The 16,410-nt window shown below is 35.9% G+C and overlaps 1 protein-coding gene across 1 annotated transcript in view; it reads right to left on the reverse strand.

Annotated features, from left to right (window-relative positions):
* The window catches only part of LOC107552953 (pecanex-like protein 2), a 28,391-nt gene that overhangs the window by 7,427 nt on the left and 4,554 nt on the right, over window positions 1-16,410 (reverse strand). The window contains 20 exon segments of the mRNA XM_016235014.1: window positions 676-734; window positions 1,159-1,288; window positions 1,764-1,872; window positions 2,416-2,593; window positions 3,482-3,623; window positions 3,709-3,859; window positions 5,674-5,766; window positions 8,222-8,333; window positions 8,488-8,597; window positions 8,777-8,868; window positions 8,966-9,076; window positions 9,172-9,343; window positions 9,446-9,478; window positions 9,558-9,687; window positions 9,782-9,924; window positions 10,088-10,223; window positions 10,340-10,418; window positions 10,539-10,681; window positions 12,302-12,446; window positions 12,517-13,572. Coding sequence (XP_016090500.1) covers window positions 676-734; window positions 1,159-1,288; window positions 1,764-1,872; window positions 2,416-2,593; window positions 3,482-3,623; window positions 3,709-3,859; window positions 5,674-5,766; window positions 8,222-8,333; window positions 8,488-8,597; window positions 8,777-8,868; window positions 8,966-9,076; window positions 9,172-9,343; window positions 9,446-9,478; window positions 9,558-9,687; window positions 9,782-9,924; window positions 10,088-10,223; window positions 10,340-10,418; window positions 10,539-10,681; window positions 12,302-12,446; window positions 12,517-13,572 — 3,324 coding nt within the window.

The raw sequence follows: 16,410 nt of genomic DNA on the forward strand, positions 1-16,410 counted from the left end.
ATTATTTTTTTAATTAAAAGCCAAAGCACTTTAGAGTGTCTTTAATGTGACCGCCTTTAGAACTGCCCTGAAAACAGTATTTTTGCTAATGTTCTCAGCAACTGCATATAAGCATATAAAAAAACACAAAGCAATAATAAAACAGCTTAAAATGCTGCATATAAAATAAATAAATAAATAAGATAATAAATCAGTGGTTCTCAACCAGAGGGCCGAATAGGTCTTAATTATAAAGTATTAATTATCTTAATAAATCTTAATTAACATCTAAAAAAATTCTAAAAGATGCACCTTAAACTGACATCATATTTTTTAATTAATTTATTTTTGTTACAACAGAAGTACTAGAGGTACAAATCAGCTTAACATACCAGCGCCTTTGAATACTGTTCAAGGAGTCAATAAGGTTGAGAACAACTTTACTAACTTTACTGCTTAGAAGACTTGGAGTATAGCGTACAAGTCACGTAAACACTTTTACGACGCTTTTGGAGCTCGACACCACCAGTCCTTATTCACTTTAAAGTTTAGAACAACATGAGGGTGAGAAAATGACACTGTTGTCTCTTGTGGATGAACTATTCCTTTAACACAGATGGGAAATTTTTTGTACAGTTTTTCACAGCAGTCAGCTGTTCAGTGTGTGTGACATGTATAGATGAAGACAGTATTTACCAGTCTCTTTGTCAACCTGAGACACCAGTCGGCTGTTGGAATTGTCAATTCGTTTGGTGCTGAAAAACCAAAAGAAAAGTTCATGAAGTGAAATATTCAGTCATGCCAAACACCCCATTTAATCTGATGCCTGTGCATTAAACCATTCAAGTTTAATATCAACAACAGAAACATTCTGTGCCATCACATTTGTGTGTAGAAACTACATCAATAATTCACCATAGTGTGGTTTTCTCTCTGCTACTACAGACTGTTGGACTTCAGATAAAGGAACGTTTGTCCCAGAGGAAACAAGGCAAGTACATGCCAAACATATCCATCCTCAACAGCTGTTCTCAACACAATAAAATATGCACTTGTTCTTTCTAGTATCCTAGAAGACAGAAACACACACTCAAGTATGCAGCTGGCTGAAAGTGCATTACGTCACTCTTGAGGTCGAATGCGTATTTCATGTATACGTGGAAATAACAGGCATCTTACTTGTAGTTCCTGTCCCAGAATTTTACAGGCCGTGGATAAGAGGTGATAAAAATGGTGCTCCCGAGGAAAGGGCTGAGTGGCGTGTAGAAGAGCGTCGTGATGAACGTCTGCAGCAGCAGCATGGCAGAGTCTGAGCTGCTCCGTCAAGGATAAAACTAAATATTTGCAATACATTTGGAGGTACGATGCTTTTAGCATACTACCACAGTTCTTTAAAAGTGCTATAATCGATTTCTTTCCCAACTATCTCACACTCTAATAAGTATCATGAGAAATCACACCCGACTCAGAGAAGGAAAATACATTTAAACAAATGTTATATTATTACCATTTCAAGCTTTCTAAACACTTGCTGGAAATCATGAGATCAATCACAAAATATGTAATTCTGATGGAAAAAAAGAAAGTGTCAACATGATAAAAATAATCGTAAATATTTTGCAGATATATATAGTTATGTATATTTATAGTTGCCTTTATGGTATTTAAGGTAGTAGATCCCTCGCAAGGGGATCATTATATTTCTGTGGCTTAAAAAAGTTTGAAAACTCCTGGTTTATAGCACCTTTACTTAAACACTCAAACTGGACAGATTGTAAGGATATGAGGTACAGCGAAGGTTTGTGCAAAAGCATGAAATGCACTACCCCATGCTATCTGCCAGGGAGCGATATATAACAGAATGAAGTGCAGCTTGTGGAGAAGATCCCAAAGCTGTTGACAAAACAAAGAGCTGGTATAAGAGTTTGCAAGACAACAAAGGCAGTTATTTTGGTACTAGTTACTAAATGTACTGTCTTCTGTGAGCTATTTTAGACAATAATCTGGCACAATAGACATTTTTTTTTCTATGTTAGAAAAAAAGTTGCAGACTTTAATTGTATTTTTATTATGTTACCTGTTTTACAGAATGCATCTACATGAATACTAAATTAAAAGAAATGTGTAGGACTTGTTAATGACCTTGTTGAAGACGATGGACATGAGGAAGAAGTTGAGCAGGAATGTCTCTGAGGCACTGCTGCAGTCAAACTCAAAGAAGATGATGGTGAAGATGAGCGTGAGGAACTGGTAGCTGGGATTGCAGAAGGAGGCACGAAGAAGCTTTTTTAGACAATAATCTGGCACAATAGACTTTTTTTTTCTGTTAGAAAAAAAGTTGCAGACTTTAATTGTATTTTTATTATGTTACCTGTTTTACAGAATGCATCTACATGAATACTAAATTAAAAGAAATGTGTAGGACTTGTTAATGACCTTGTTGAAGACGATGGACATGAGGAAGAAGTTGAGCAGGAATGTCTCTGAGGCACTGCTGCAGTCAAACTCAAAGAAGATGATGGTGAAGATGAGCGTGAGGAACTGGTAGCTGGGATTGCAGAAGGAGGCACGAAGAAGCTTCATCCCAGCAACTGTCATCAACAAGACATCACAGCTGGAGCAAGACACAGACACCTGAGCCACTCAGGTGCAGAGGCAGCATACAGCCAAGCACAGCAAAGACCAATCAGGGAGGCTCTGACACAGGTCTGACGCTAACTTCTGCTAACACCACCACAATGCTCAGTAAAACATGTTTTTTGTGTACTTTACCAAGTCTGCTCACCAAGGCTGCAATTATTTATTTAAAAATTACAGTAAATATTGTTGTGAAATATTATTACAATTTAAAATAACTTTTCTGTTTTAATTCATTTTGAAATGAATTCATTTATATGAATCTTCAGCAGCCATTACTCTAATCTGCAGTGTCGCATGATCCTTCAAAAATCATTCTAATATTCTGATGTGGTCCTCAAAGACATATTTTATTATCAGTGTAGTTTTGTTGAGTTGCGTAATATTTTTAGGAAACAATGATGTATTTGACAATTAAACATTATTCTTTTGAGAAATAGAAAGTTACAAAGAAATGCATGTATACAGTACTGTTCAAAAAGTTTTTTTTGGTAAGATTTTTTTTGAGACTTCAAAAATATTTTTTGAAAGAAATTGCAGGGATGCATTACATTGATCAAAAATATTTTACATGGTTACAAAAATGTTTCTGTTTCAAATAAAACACTATTATGGTTTCCACAAAAATATTAAGCAGCACAACTGTTTTTAACATAGATAATAATAAATGCGTTTGAGCACCAAATCAGCATTTTAGACTGATTTCTGAATGAGACCCTAACTGTATAAATACATAAGCATTATATAATGCTAATGTCATTATACAGCTAGGGTTGTTTAATATAAATTATGGGAAGAGTCAAACATTTTTTCTTTTTATATCTGTGTTAAATTGTCAACAAGAATAAGTTGGAAGGATACTTACTGTATTCCTAATTTCTTACGATGGCTGAGGGCAAAACCATCGTTAGTAAGTGCACTGAGGACAATGGCTGGGTAGACGATATACTTCTCAAAAGTCAACAGCCCCACATAGAGACGCTCGAACCACATCAAGTGCGCATCCTCTGAATAGATAGTATACTCAAATTAATTAACATTAATAACACAATGTATTAGAGCAGACACATTACATAAGTGCAGGGAACTGACCTCTGGGTTCAAACTGTGAGTACTCCTTACTCTTCAGCACAGGATGAGAGATCCACAGCCAGGGATGGTGTTTCCGTAACTGAGGGATGAGATAGTGGGTGACAAAGCCCACAGTGGCTGCTAATGCATACAGCACTATGGACACAAATGGCTGCGTTGGATGAGAATCAAACTGTTAGTTGATATGTAAACTGCAAGCTTTTTTGAATATGTGGTCATTGTCTCTCTGTGTATAAGAAGTTTAAAAGTAAGAGAAATGTACCCGTAGAGAAAGGAAAACTGTGCTGTCTGTTATTGCAAAGGTCAAAATTGAGGCGAGAATACAGACAACCAGATCTGACAGTAAAATCTCTTTCTGCAACATAAAATATAAGTCATAAATGATGATTACTAAAAGATTCCTTAGATGCAAAAATTACAATTCCACTCAAAAGAAACTAATACTTTCATTCAGCAAGGAGTCATTAAATTGTTCAAAAACAATAAAAACAAAACAGTAAAGACATTTACAATGTTACTAAAGACTTCTATTTCAAATAAATACTGTTCTTTTGGACTTTCGATTCATCAAAGGATTAAAAAAATGTATTACGGTTTTCACAAAAAGCAGCACAACTGTTTTCAACATTGATAATAATAAGAAATGTTTCTTGAGCAGCGAATCAGCATATTAGAATGATTTCTGAAGGATCATGTGACACTGAAGACTGAAGTAATGATGCTGAAAATTCAGCTTTGCCATCACAGGAATTAGGGATGTTCATTTGAACCGGTTAACCGACCGTAAGAATTTTGACTGATTATTTCAATCAGTTAAACGGTTTAAAAAGTAATTTATTTATTTTTTAGTAATTTATCAAAATAGTTAAAAAGGTTTGCTGCATGGTTGAAATGCGCTACGCGTATAAAAAAATTGTTTTTAAAGGGAAAAAAAACATTACGTCTAAGTCGCATTTTATTATTTCATTCAGAAATAGGCCTAATGCCGACACAAAATGTTTACAAACATTATAATAAACACTGTAAACATAGCTAGGCTATTTTAGTTCCCCTCACTCCACAACAAAGCCTTTCAATTAAAAGTATTTAGAAAAGAACAAGAATGCCAAAATATTATTTATTATGTAGCCTACTTCACTCGCGTTCCAATATCCACGTAAAACAAAATGGTTTGCATAACATAATTCACGGCGGTACGGTGATAACGCTTAACAGCACAGATTTTACTACATATTTAAACCGAGCAGTGTGTTTTTTCCATATGTTTGACTGACTGTATTTTATTATGATAATGAACAGGCTGCATTGTCAAGGTAGCAATGCTTAATTGTGCGCGCATGCGGTGCCGTCACAATCATTATAATTTTTTATTCTAACAGTGGAAGCAACTTCTCCTTTTAGTCATGAAGATAATCGGAATTGTAAAAGGTTTGCCTTTATTTGTGTACATTCACAATAAAAACAAATCTTTGTGCTTTTGTAAAATAAGCCTAAAGAAAAATAGGATGCCGCTTTCTGCCGTCTATTTCCTTTTGCGCAGCACAAAAATGAACTGAAACTCTGAAAAAAGTCAACAGCCCCACATAGAGACGCTCGAACCACATCAAGTGCGCATCCTCTGAATAGATAGTATACTCAAATTAATTAACATTAATAACACAATGTATTAGAGCAGACACATTACATAAGTGCAGGGAACTGACCTCTGGGTTCAAACTGTGAGTACTCCTTACTCTTCAGCACAGGATGAGAGATCCACAGCCAGGGATGGTGTTTCCGTAACTGAGGGATGAGATAGTGGGTGACAAAGCCCACAGTGGCTGCTAATGCATACAGCACTATGGACACAAATGTCTGCGTTGGATGAGAATCAAACTGTTAGTTGATATGTAAACTGCAAGCTTTTTTGAATATGTGGTCATTGTCTCTCTGTGTATAAGAAGTTTAAAAGTAAGAGAAATGTACCCGTAGAGAAAGGAAAACTGTGCTGTCTGTTATTGCAAAGGTCAAAATTGAGGCGAGAATACAGACAACCAGATCTGACAGTAAAATCTCTTTCTGCAACATAAAATATAAGTCATAAATGATGATTACTAAAAGATTCCTTAGATGCAAAAATTACAATTCCACTCAAAAGAAACTAATACTTTCATTCAGCAAGGAGTCATTAAATTGTTCAAAAACAATAAAAACAAAACAGTAAAGACATTTATAATGTTACTAAAGACTTCTATTTCAAATAAATACTGTTCTTTTGGACTTTCGATTCATCAAAGGATAAAAAAAATGTATTACGGTTTTCACAAAAAGCAGCACAACTGTTTTCAACATTGATAATAATAAGAAATGTTTCTTGAGCAGCGAATCAGCATATTAGAATGATTTCTGAAGGATCATGTGACACTGAAGACTGAAGTAATGATGCTGAAAATTCAGCTTTGCCATCATAGGAATTAGGGATGTTCATTTGAACCGGTTAACCGACCGTAAGAATTTTGACTGATTATTTCAATCAGTTAAACGGTTTAAAAAGTAATTTATTTATTTTTTAGTAATTTATCAAAATAGTTAAAAAGGTTTGCTGCATGGTTGAAATGCGCTACGCGTATAAAAAAAATTGTTTTTAAAGGGAAAAAAAACATTACGTCTAAGTCGCATTTTATTATTTCATTCAGAAATAGGCCTAATGCCGACACAAAATGTTTACAAACATTATAATAAACACTGTAAACATAGCTAGGCTATTTTAGTTCCCCTCACTCCACAACAAAGCCTTTCAATTAAAAGTATTTAGAAAAGAACAAGAATGCCAAAATATTATTTATTATGTAGCCTACTTCACTCGCGTTCCAATATCCACGTAAAACAAAATGGTTTGCATAACATAATTCACGGCGGTACGGTGATAACGCTTAACAGCACAGATTTTACTACATATTTAAACCGAGCAGTGTGTTTTTTCCATATGTTTGACTGACTGTATTTTATTATGATAATGAACAGGCTGCATTGTCAAGGTAGCAATGCTTAACTGTGCGCGCGCATGCGGCGCCGGCGCAATTATTTGAATTTTTTCCTTCTAACAGTGGAAGCAACTACTCCTTTTAGTCCTAAAGATAATCGGAATTCTAAAAGTTTGCCTTTATTTGTGTACATTCACAATAAAAACAAATCTTTGTGCTTTTGTAAAATAAGCCTAAAGAAAAATAGGATGCCGCTTTCTGCCGTCTATTTCCTTTTGCGCAGCACAAAAATGAACTGAAACTCTGAAGACTAGGCTACTTGTTGCAGTTTTTCTTTCGTTTTATTAATTTATTATTTATGTAAAAATATATTTCTTGTATAGGCCTATTTATCGTTATATGGGGAGCGTGGGGCACAAAGTAACGCGGGGTAAGTTGTAACACGCGTGGTTTAAATATTTCCACACGTGCTAGCATAACAAAATTTACAGTATTTATTAGTTACTATATCAACATTATATAGAGAAAAAAAGTGCACCAAAATTCAAAAGTCTTTTGAAGATATCGCTGAACATTTATTTTACCATAGTAAAATTATATTTCTGGCTTAAGTAAATTTTTCATCTCAGTTTTTATTACTCATTTAAAATTAGACAAATCTGCTATTATTTTAATCTCCAATCTGTTATTTATCAGTTTAAATTATTTTTTAATGCTTCGCTAACTATCAGAAGACAGTAACCAGTTTTAAATTCCAGTTGCGCAGATGGGGCACGATGTAACACTGCATTACAATGTGCCCTGCCGTGCTATTCTATGACATTACCGATGTAATTCACACTATTTACGACGAGAAACAGGTGAATAAAGACTGACAGTCAATGTTTAATGTTAAGAAATTATTATTTCAAGACATGAAAAGCATTTTGGCTCGTTTATGTGGGCCGTCCCAAGCATGGTCGCAATGTGTTCATTGTCAAATTCCAAAAACAAATGTTAGTATTTTTTAACGGGTCACAGACACGTATCCTTTCTAATTTAATTAAATTCGAATTTAAAATAATCTTGTCGGTTAACGGTTAATAATCGGTTAACGAGCGTCGGTTGTCGGTTAGGAAAAATAACCGAAATGAACATCCCCAACAGGAATAAATTACATTTTAAAGTATATTCAAATAGCACTTATTTAAAATTGTAATAATATTTCACAATACTACTGTTTTAGCTATCTTTTAAATCAAATACATGAGAGACATAAAAGGCTTCTTTCAAAAACTTTTTTTTTTTAATCTTTCAACAGGAATAAATTACATTTTAAAGTATATTCAAATAGCACTTATTTTAAATTGTAATAATATTTCACAATACTACTGTTTTAGCTATCTTTTAAATCAAATACATGAGAGACATAAAAGGCTTCTTTCAAAAACTTTTTTTTTTTAATCTTCGACTCCAAACCTTTGAACAGTAGTGTACATTTGATTACTCTTGTCAATTCTCAGGTGAAATAAAAGACCATTTCTGAATATTAAGTGAATAAAGGTACCCACCACTGAGCCTCTGAGTTTCTCTGGAAGAGGGTCTGTGCTCTCAGCAGATATTTCCTCCTCCTCTTCCTCACCATGTCCAAGTGATGGCATCAGCTTGGACTTAATCAATGAGCTGAGATAAAAATCAAACAAACAAACAAAAAAATATGTGCTTACAAACAGTGTTTGGTTTCTGAGCATTGACATATTTTGAGGACTTCAAGGTACGGCAGCAGTTCAAAATGTTCCCAACTAAATGATCTGTGGAAAGTGCCCAATGTTCTTACAAGAACACAGATGGATCACTGCTTTGTCGACTAAGATGATAGGACAGGACCACTAGCAGGGCACAGAAACCAGAGAAAAGTGCTGGAATATGCTGTTCATCCCAAGGCTCCTACACAGAAGATGCCATTGCCATTACAAACGTATAATCTAGCTTGTATTGCATTAAAAAATTAATTAGTTACTAGTAACTAGTAGCAATGAGCTACTCATTTTTGAAGTATACTGCATCATTTTATTCCAGCAGATTAAATGCATGTTGTCAAAATACATAATTCCAACAGATCTTACCTTCAAAGCGCCAAGACCGAATCCGTAGAGTAAAGATAGCGCTATAAGACTCCGTACGATGCAGTACACGGCAGATGGGAGCCCAGTTGCAGCTAAGCAGAAATCAGAAACATTTGTTTCCTCCCGCATTTTTATTTATCTATGTTTTGACAAAAAAGTGTCCAAAAATTATTTTGCATTGATACAGACCTGTACCTCCAAAAAAGTGCATGTCGATTTGTTCTAAGAAGTATATAACAAATGTGTTGATTTGTGGAAAGAAGCCAAGAAGGAATGTTACTGGAAAGCAGTATGTAAACCCTGTAAAGATCAGATCAACATCATGTTTGACTACATGTATGTCCATCTGTAATTTTTCAAACATACTGTATGTTTCAATGCAGAAAATCACATACCGACTATAATGTCTTGCAGGTACTGAAGGGCATCTGACGTTACTATTGTGATGCCATAGACGGTGGACACAGGGAGGTCTGGTGTTCTCAATACTATCTCCAAAATCCAAATAAGGCCACAGAACATACAGAAATATGCAGCACGACTGTAGATGACAATTTGGTTATGGCCCTGTAAAAAAACAAAAAACAGGCTGTTTCTATCAGCTTTCTTCATCCAGTTAAAAATAAAAATTATATGAAATTTACTTGAATGCTTCTCTAGTAAACTCACATGAGTAGGTGAAGCCGCATCTGGCTGAACACTCTATAAAACATAAGAGGCTTTAGCCAAGCAGTAGATTAATTTTCAGCAAAAACAGGCTGTAAAATGAGGAACGTGGTACCTTCAGCAAGGAATACTGATAGCTAGCAATGACCAGGCAGAACTGAAAGACCCAGATGTCTTTGAAACAGCCCTCATTTAGAAGCACAAACCCCAGAAAAGCTACCATGTTCTCAGTCATATCCTCGTTCCTGCAAAAACAATGCACATCTTTCTGTTCCTGTGTTATTTGAATAGCAATGCAATGTCTAAAAAGGATCCCAACACTTTCAGTGTCACACTCACCTGTCTAATAATGCAATCAAGGTTAGGCGATCGTACAATATGTTCACCCATTTCCCAGGAAAAACCTTTAGTTTGTAGTACAGCTTTCTTGAGGGTTTCTCTTGGGTTGATGTCTCGGACGATTCATCTAAGGAGTCCTCCTCCTGTGCATGAGAAATATTTAAGCCCTCAAATGCTGAGTAAATGTTGTGACTGAATATTACATTTTGAGTGAACTATCCTACAACAAACTAGCAATGCTTTCTATGTATTTCTATTGTGTTATGTCAGTGTCAGCTTAATATGTGGAAAAAAGGGATTCTATACCTGGAAGATTTCCAGATGGGTTCTCCTGGGCCGGAGTCGGCGTGTTGGAAGGATGCGCCGCTGGAAGGGGCATTCAGAAGGACCTCCCACTAACCCATCCTGGCCCTCAGAGTTTGAGGATGTGGAGAGGAGATCACTAATGGAGAGATGGTGATATTGCAACTCTCTACCAGCTGTTTTTATTCTTAACTTAATTTTGATTTAATATTAATTGATGTGATTGTAAAAGAGAAATGGAATAGGATACTGCACCATATGTTTCCCGTGATGAGCTCGGTGCCAAGGGGTAAGTTTAGAGCTCTTTCATTGTACAGTTTCCGAGGTCTCTCTCCTGTATATATTGCACATGTTAAAAGACACCAGAAAACATGCACAAACACCAGATAGATATGACATTGCACACAATGCACTACAGTTGTGTCTGTCATTGTTGTCTGTCCACTGTACTCACTGTGAACAGTGTGAAAAGTGTAAGCCTCCTCTTTGGATGTAGCCTCTGGTCTACAGATGACCTGAAGCATGGAGCTCTCCGACTGGGACGTTTGTGAGGGTAGAGAATCATAATCAGGGTCTCTCTCCTTATCTGTCTGTGGACTGTGAGGACAAAAAGAATGTTAACCATAAAAAGTGAATTTGTATTAATAACTGTTGTTTTATATGAGGTGGGTACACACACTACCATTCAGAAATTTTATTTTTTGAAAGTCTCTAATGCTCACCAAGTTTGCATTTATTTGAACAAAAATACAGTAAAAACTACAGTAAAAAGCAATATTGTGAAATTGTAATAACTTTTGAAGTTAGTGTTTTCTATTTGAATTAGGGCTGCATGATTATGACAAAAATCATAATTGTCGATTATTCCCTTGAAAGTGAAATTGCGATGATTAATTACGATTATCACAATTTACATTGAATGATGTTTATACCATTGTTTGAATCAACTGCATGCCATATTTTTAGATGAAAATAAACAAGCTGAAAACACTTTAACTGAAACACTTTTATAGCTTTTTATAGTATTAAGCCACAAATGTCAACTATACATTGGTTTGGTTTCTTCGTTATTAAATAAAAAAGTAAAAATATACACGTTATTATAATGTTATATTAATACTAAAATTAAAACAATGGAAAAACCCTTAAGATAACCTGTAGAAAGAAAAAAAAACACATCGTAAGCACGGAGAATAACATAAGTGGACTTTGAACGATTAATTGCCACTTTAAATGATTGCATAATTGTGGCATCCGTAATTGTAATCGCGATTAATTGTGCAACCCTAATTTGAATATACTTTTTTTTTTTATTATTTCTGTGATTGCAAATCTGAATTTTCAGCAGTCTTTACTCCAGTCTTCGGTGTCACATGATCCTTCGGAAATCATTCTCAAATTCTGATTTGCTTGAAAAATTATTTTCATGGTGGAAAACAGTTGTGCTGCATAATATTTTTGTGGAAACCATGATACATTTTTTCAAGATTTATTAATGAATAGAAAGTTCAAAACAACAGCATTTATTTGAAAAAGAAAATATTTCAAGAGTTTTGCGAATCTATAGTTTCTCAGGGGAACGAGAATACAAAAGCATTGAAATACAAATTTTCTATCACCATGTACCTTTAGTGTCTCAGTCCTTGCTAATTAAAATAATAAAAAATTTTAAAAGGTTCAACTGACCAACATTTTTTTACAGTAATGTGTACAGTATGTACATATTATTATATTTTATTATTGGTGTTATTATTAATAACAACAAAAACAATATTTTTTTTAATCTATTCTCTATTTGTAAAAATATCATGCTTCCATTCAGGTTTAAAAAGAAAGTAAATAGCAGCAGTCATTTAGCAGATGCTTTTATCCAAAGCACCAGGGGAACGAGAATACAAAAGCATTGAAATACAAATTTTCTATCACCATGTACCTTTAGTGTCTCAGTCCTTGCTAATTAAAATAAAAAATTTTAAAAGGTTCAACTGACCAACATTTTTTTACAGTAATGTGTACAGTATGTACATATTATTATATTTTATTATTGGTGTTATTATTAATAACAACAAAAACAATATTTTTTTTTATCTATTCTCTATTTGTAAAAATATCATGCTTCCATTCAGGTTTAAAAAGAAAGTAAATAGCAGCAGTCATTTAGCAGATGCTTTTATCCAAAGCAATTTACAGTATGCCAGATGGTATAATAATACCCACCTTTCTGGAGAGACAATAGGAATGAAAGTTTCTGGAATGGTTTTCATTGTGTCTGTAGCCAGACTGTTTGGGGGATTTGGACGCTCCTGTTGTTGTCCTTTGGATTCTGACACATCCAAGTTCTTCTCCACCATCATACTTTGCTCTGAAAAGAGTTGGACCATTAGTTTGAGTAAAGATATTAAATCCAGTGTCATGCATAAATCAGCACTCACCATTTCGCTCTTCATTCTCCTTCTCAGCCTCATTTCCTCCCCCAAATCTGGTGCTATTGATAGACTCCAGCAAAGACACAAACTCAACAAAGTTGGACTCATTGGGTATCTGTCCCTCCTTGGCTTCTAAGTCTGATTTAGAGGAGGTCATTGTACCGAGCTTATCTTTAGCTCTATGGCTAATGAGGACAGCGTCTTGTCCACTGTAGATACTGAGTCCCCTAGCATGTGATCTTCCACTCAGAGTCCACCTCATATACACTGCCGGAATTTGCAAGAATCCATCAACATCCACTTTAAGCTCAGCTGGGTCATTTTCCTCAGTGTGGGAGTTCACATCAATGCCTGAGGAGCTGTTATTCGTCACTTGGGGGCTCAGGTTGGGCATCTCAAGCTCATTGCTCTCTATTTCTGTGTATTCTTGAGCAGAGTCAGAACTGATTGGCTCTTTGGCAAGAAGACTGTCTTGATGTTTGGACTTCTCCTGAACAGAGCTGTCTCCTGTAACAGGTGTACCTTCTTTTTCATCACCTGCAGAGGGTTCCTCCACTTCGTGAGGCGAATCGAAGGTGATGACAGGAATTTTGACAGGACAGTCGGATTCTCCCAGGTGGGACTGAGCTGACTCTAAGATGCTCTGTTTGACGGACTCCTCCAGTTCGGCTGCCGTCTGTGGGTTACAGCTCATTGTGATTATGATCTTCACCGTATCACTCTCGTCCAGGTGGGCCGAGGGACTCGAGTTGTCAACCAGCACCACGGCAATTTCATCTGAGCAATAATTCTCCTCAGGTATTTCTCCATCGTTGGCATCTCGTGTAATTTCTAGAGAGGTATTATTGTTGTTGGGGTCGGTTGGGGGTTTGTCTTTCTCCTCTATACTGTCTTCTTCATTCACAAGGGAAGGTGGTTGATCATTCTCAGCTTTGTCCCTGTGGGCTGAAGGAATCTGCTCTCCCTGCAGGAGTGGGGCAGACTGGTCAGTGTTCGGACTGAACACATCCTCAGGGGTGAGTCGCTCCTCCACCTCTGGCCTAGATCGTTCATCACTCTGACCTGTAAAAGCCAGTCAGTATACAAACAGCATGTTTAAAATGTCAAATGGACATATGGTTTATGAAAGAATTTAATTCAATTGCTACCAGATGATGAACCCCATTGGTTGATATCACCAACTGATTTAAATGGTTCAACCAGAAATGAAAAAATTCTGTCATCATTTACACGCCCTAATGTCGTTACATAAGACTTTAGTTAATCTTCGAAACACAAATTAAGATGTTTACTGAAACTGAAGAACTGTTTACTGAAGATTTCTGCCCCTTCATTGAAAGTCCAGGTATCCAAAACTTCCAAGGAGTCAAGGAAGGAATAGATTTTACATCCAAACAATGATTGACACACATACATAGAACATATAACATTTGTGACCCTGGAGCACAAAACCAGTCTTAAGTCGCTGGGGTATATTTGTAGCAATAGCCAAAAATACATTGTATGGGTCAGAATTATTGATATAGGATATTAAGTAAAGATCATGTTCCATCAAGATATTTTGTAAATGTCCTACCGTAAATATATTAAAACGTAATTTTTGATTAGTAATATGCACTGCTAAGAACTTCATTTGGACAACATTAAAGGTGATTTTCTCAATATTTAGATTTTTTTGCACCCTCAGATTCCAGATTTTCAAATAGTTGTATCTCGGCCAAATATTGTCCTATTCTAACAAACCATACATCAATGGAAAGCTAATTTATTCAGATTTCAAAAATTGACCCTTATGACTGGTTTTGTGGTCCAGGGTCACATTTAGTAAACACAGAAGCTCAAACGTGTTTTTGTTCTAGCATATGATGCATGCTCAAGGCATTTGATAACATTTTTGTATCTTCTAAGTTTTGGCGACCAGAACTTTCAATGAATGACAGTCAGTGATTATTATTATTTTTTTTTAATTTGTTAGAATTTTCATTTTTGGGTGAAAAATGAATAAAACCCCAAAACCAAAGTTAATCTGGGGTGCGTTTTCCAAAAGCATCGTTAGCCAACTATGGTCGCAAGTTCTGTCGTTAGCAACATAGTTCAACGATTCGGTGTTTCCCAAAACCATAGTTCAAACGAACATTCGCAAACTGCATCGCAAACTTGTGTCGTTGGAACGACAGCTCTTCACCTGTGGTTAGAGGCATAGGTCGTTGTTAGTTTGGGGTGTGTTCTATTCAGAGTTATCGACCCTATGCCCTAATCCTTTCGAAGATTTCACCATCCACTTTGAGTGATTTGGAAGAGTTAAAGTTGTGGTGCTTAGATCTTACCTAATTCGCCTTTAAATATATATTTTTTATTACAAATTCAGTTTGAAACTATATAGCAGCGTGGCCCTCGAAATTATTCTCCCTTCGAAGTGCCCTCTGAAAGCATTAATCATGCCGATTGGAACGCAGCCTTTGTTTCGTTTGCACGAAGAAAAGGTGCATTTGTCAAGTGAGTATCTTTGTTAAAACATTCATAAAGACAAATTTCTCATATAACAATATTGGTAAAACAGTATGTTAAAGGTTTTCACTTATATTAAGTGTTAATACTCAAATCACACTATTTTTTATAATAAATGAATGTACCCAAATAAATTAACAAAAATGTATAAATAAGTGAGTGATTTTGATGTTTTTACAGAATTAGAATATAGAATATTCTCTACAAATGTGTGTGTGTGTGTGTGTGTGTGTGTGTATGTATGTGTTTCTGACCACAACTGTATATATATATATATATATATATATAGATAGATAGATTATATATTTATAAGTATGGTTATACCTACAGAATACTACTTGCGCTCTCTCTCTCATTCAAATATATATATATATATATACTGTACATACACATACACACACACATACACACACAGTATACACACTGTTTTCAAAATTATTTAAAATTTTTGTAAGTGTTCATTTAAGTCTGCGGGGCATATTGGCAAATAAACAAAATATTTAACAGAAGTTGTGTCAGATTAAACAAATGGTTTAAACTGCAATGGTGGCTGGATGCTGCACAGGTGTCAGGAGGTATGGGTGAAGAAGATATCCACTGTCTCCCAGCAGCTAGCTATCACCAAAGCTACCACCTTTAGCCACCTGGCAAACTGCAGAATTGGAAGCACACAAAAGAGTCATGTGTGCTTCCAGGCCATTTTGCCACAATGTCAGTGAACATCCCCTGGTGCTGGATAGCCCTTCTTGCAAATGTACAAGGGCTCATTTACAGGGCTTGACACTGGGATAAGGGTGCCATCGATGATGCCAATCACTCTGGGGATGTTGTCAATACTGTAGAACTGTTGATTGGCCAGCTGGATTTCTTCAGGAGTTTTCTGGGAAATCAGGATGTTCTTCATAAGCTGTAACAGCAAAGGTGTTACTGCTGTCACAGTTTTGCTGACTGTAGATTTGCTGAGCCCCAGGCCATCCCCCACCACGTCTATAAAACTTCCAACAGCATAATAATGCACCACCACGTCTATAAAACTTCCAACAGCATAATAATGCAGTATAGCTAACAACTGCACCGCTGAACTTAAGGCGTTGTTTCTTCTTGTTGCCCTCTGAAGATGTGGTTTCACAACCTGTAGTAGTTCAAGGATCTTGGCCCTTGGAAGTCGGAATTTTCTTAAGATGGCATCATCAGATAGTGAGTCAAGGGGGGTAAAATGTGTCCCTTTGCAGACATTTATATACACTGCCTGACTTCTGTGTCGCCTTCTGTGTCAGAGGACGTTACTCAGCACATGAGGAGGCCTCAGATGGAGGTGAATCAGGGGAAGAGAGCAATAGACAAGGACCCTTTGGTGATTTTGAAGGCCCAGGCTGGAGAAGGCCTGATGTT

This window comes from Sinocyclocheilus grahami, unplaced genomic scaffold (genome assembly GCF_001515645.1).
Source record: "Sinocyclocheilus grahami isolate Dianchi unplaced genomic scaffold, SAMN03320097.WGS_v1.1 scaffold461.1, whole genome shotgun sequence".
Lineage (NCBI taxonomy): Eukaryota > Metazoa > Chordata > Actinopteri > Cypriniformes > Cyprinidae > Sinocyclocheilus > Sinocyclocheilus grahami.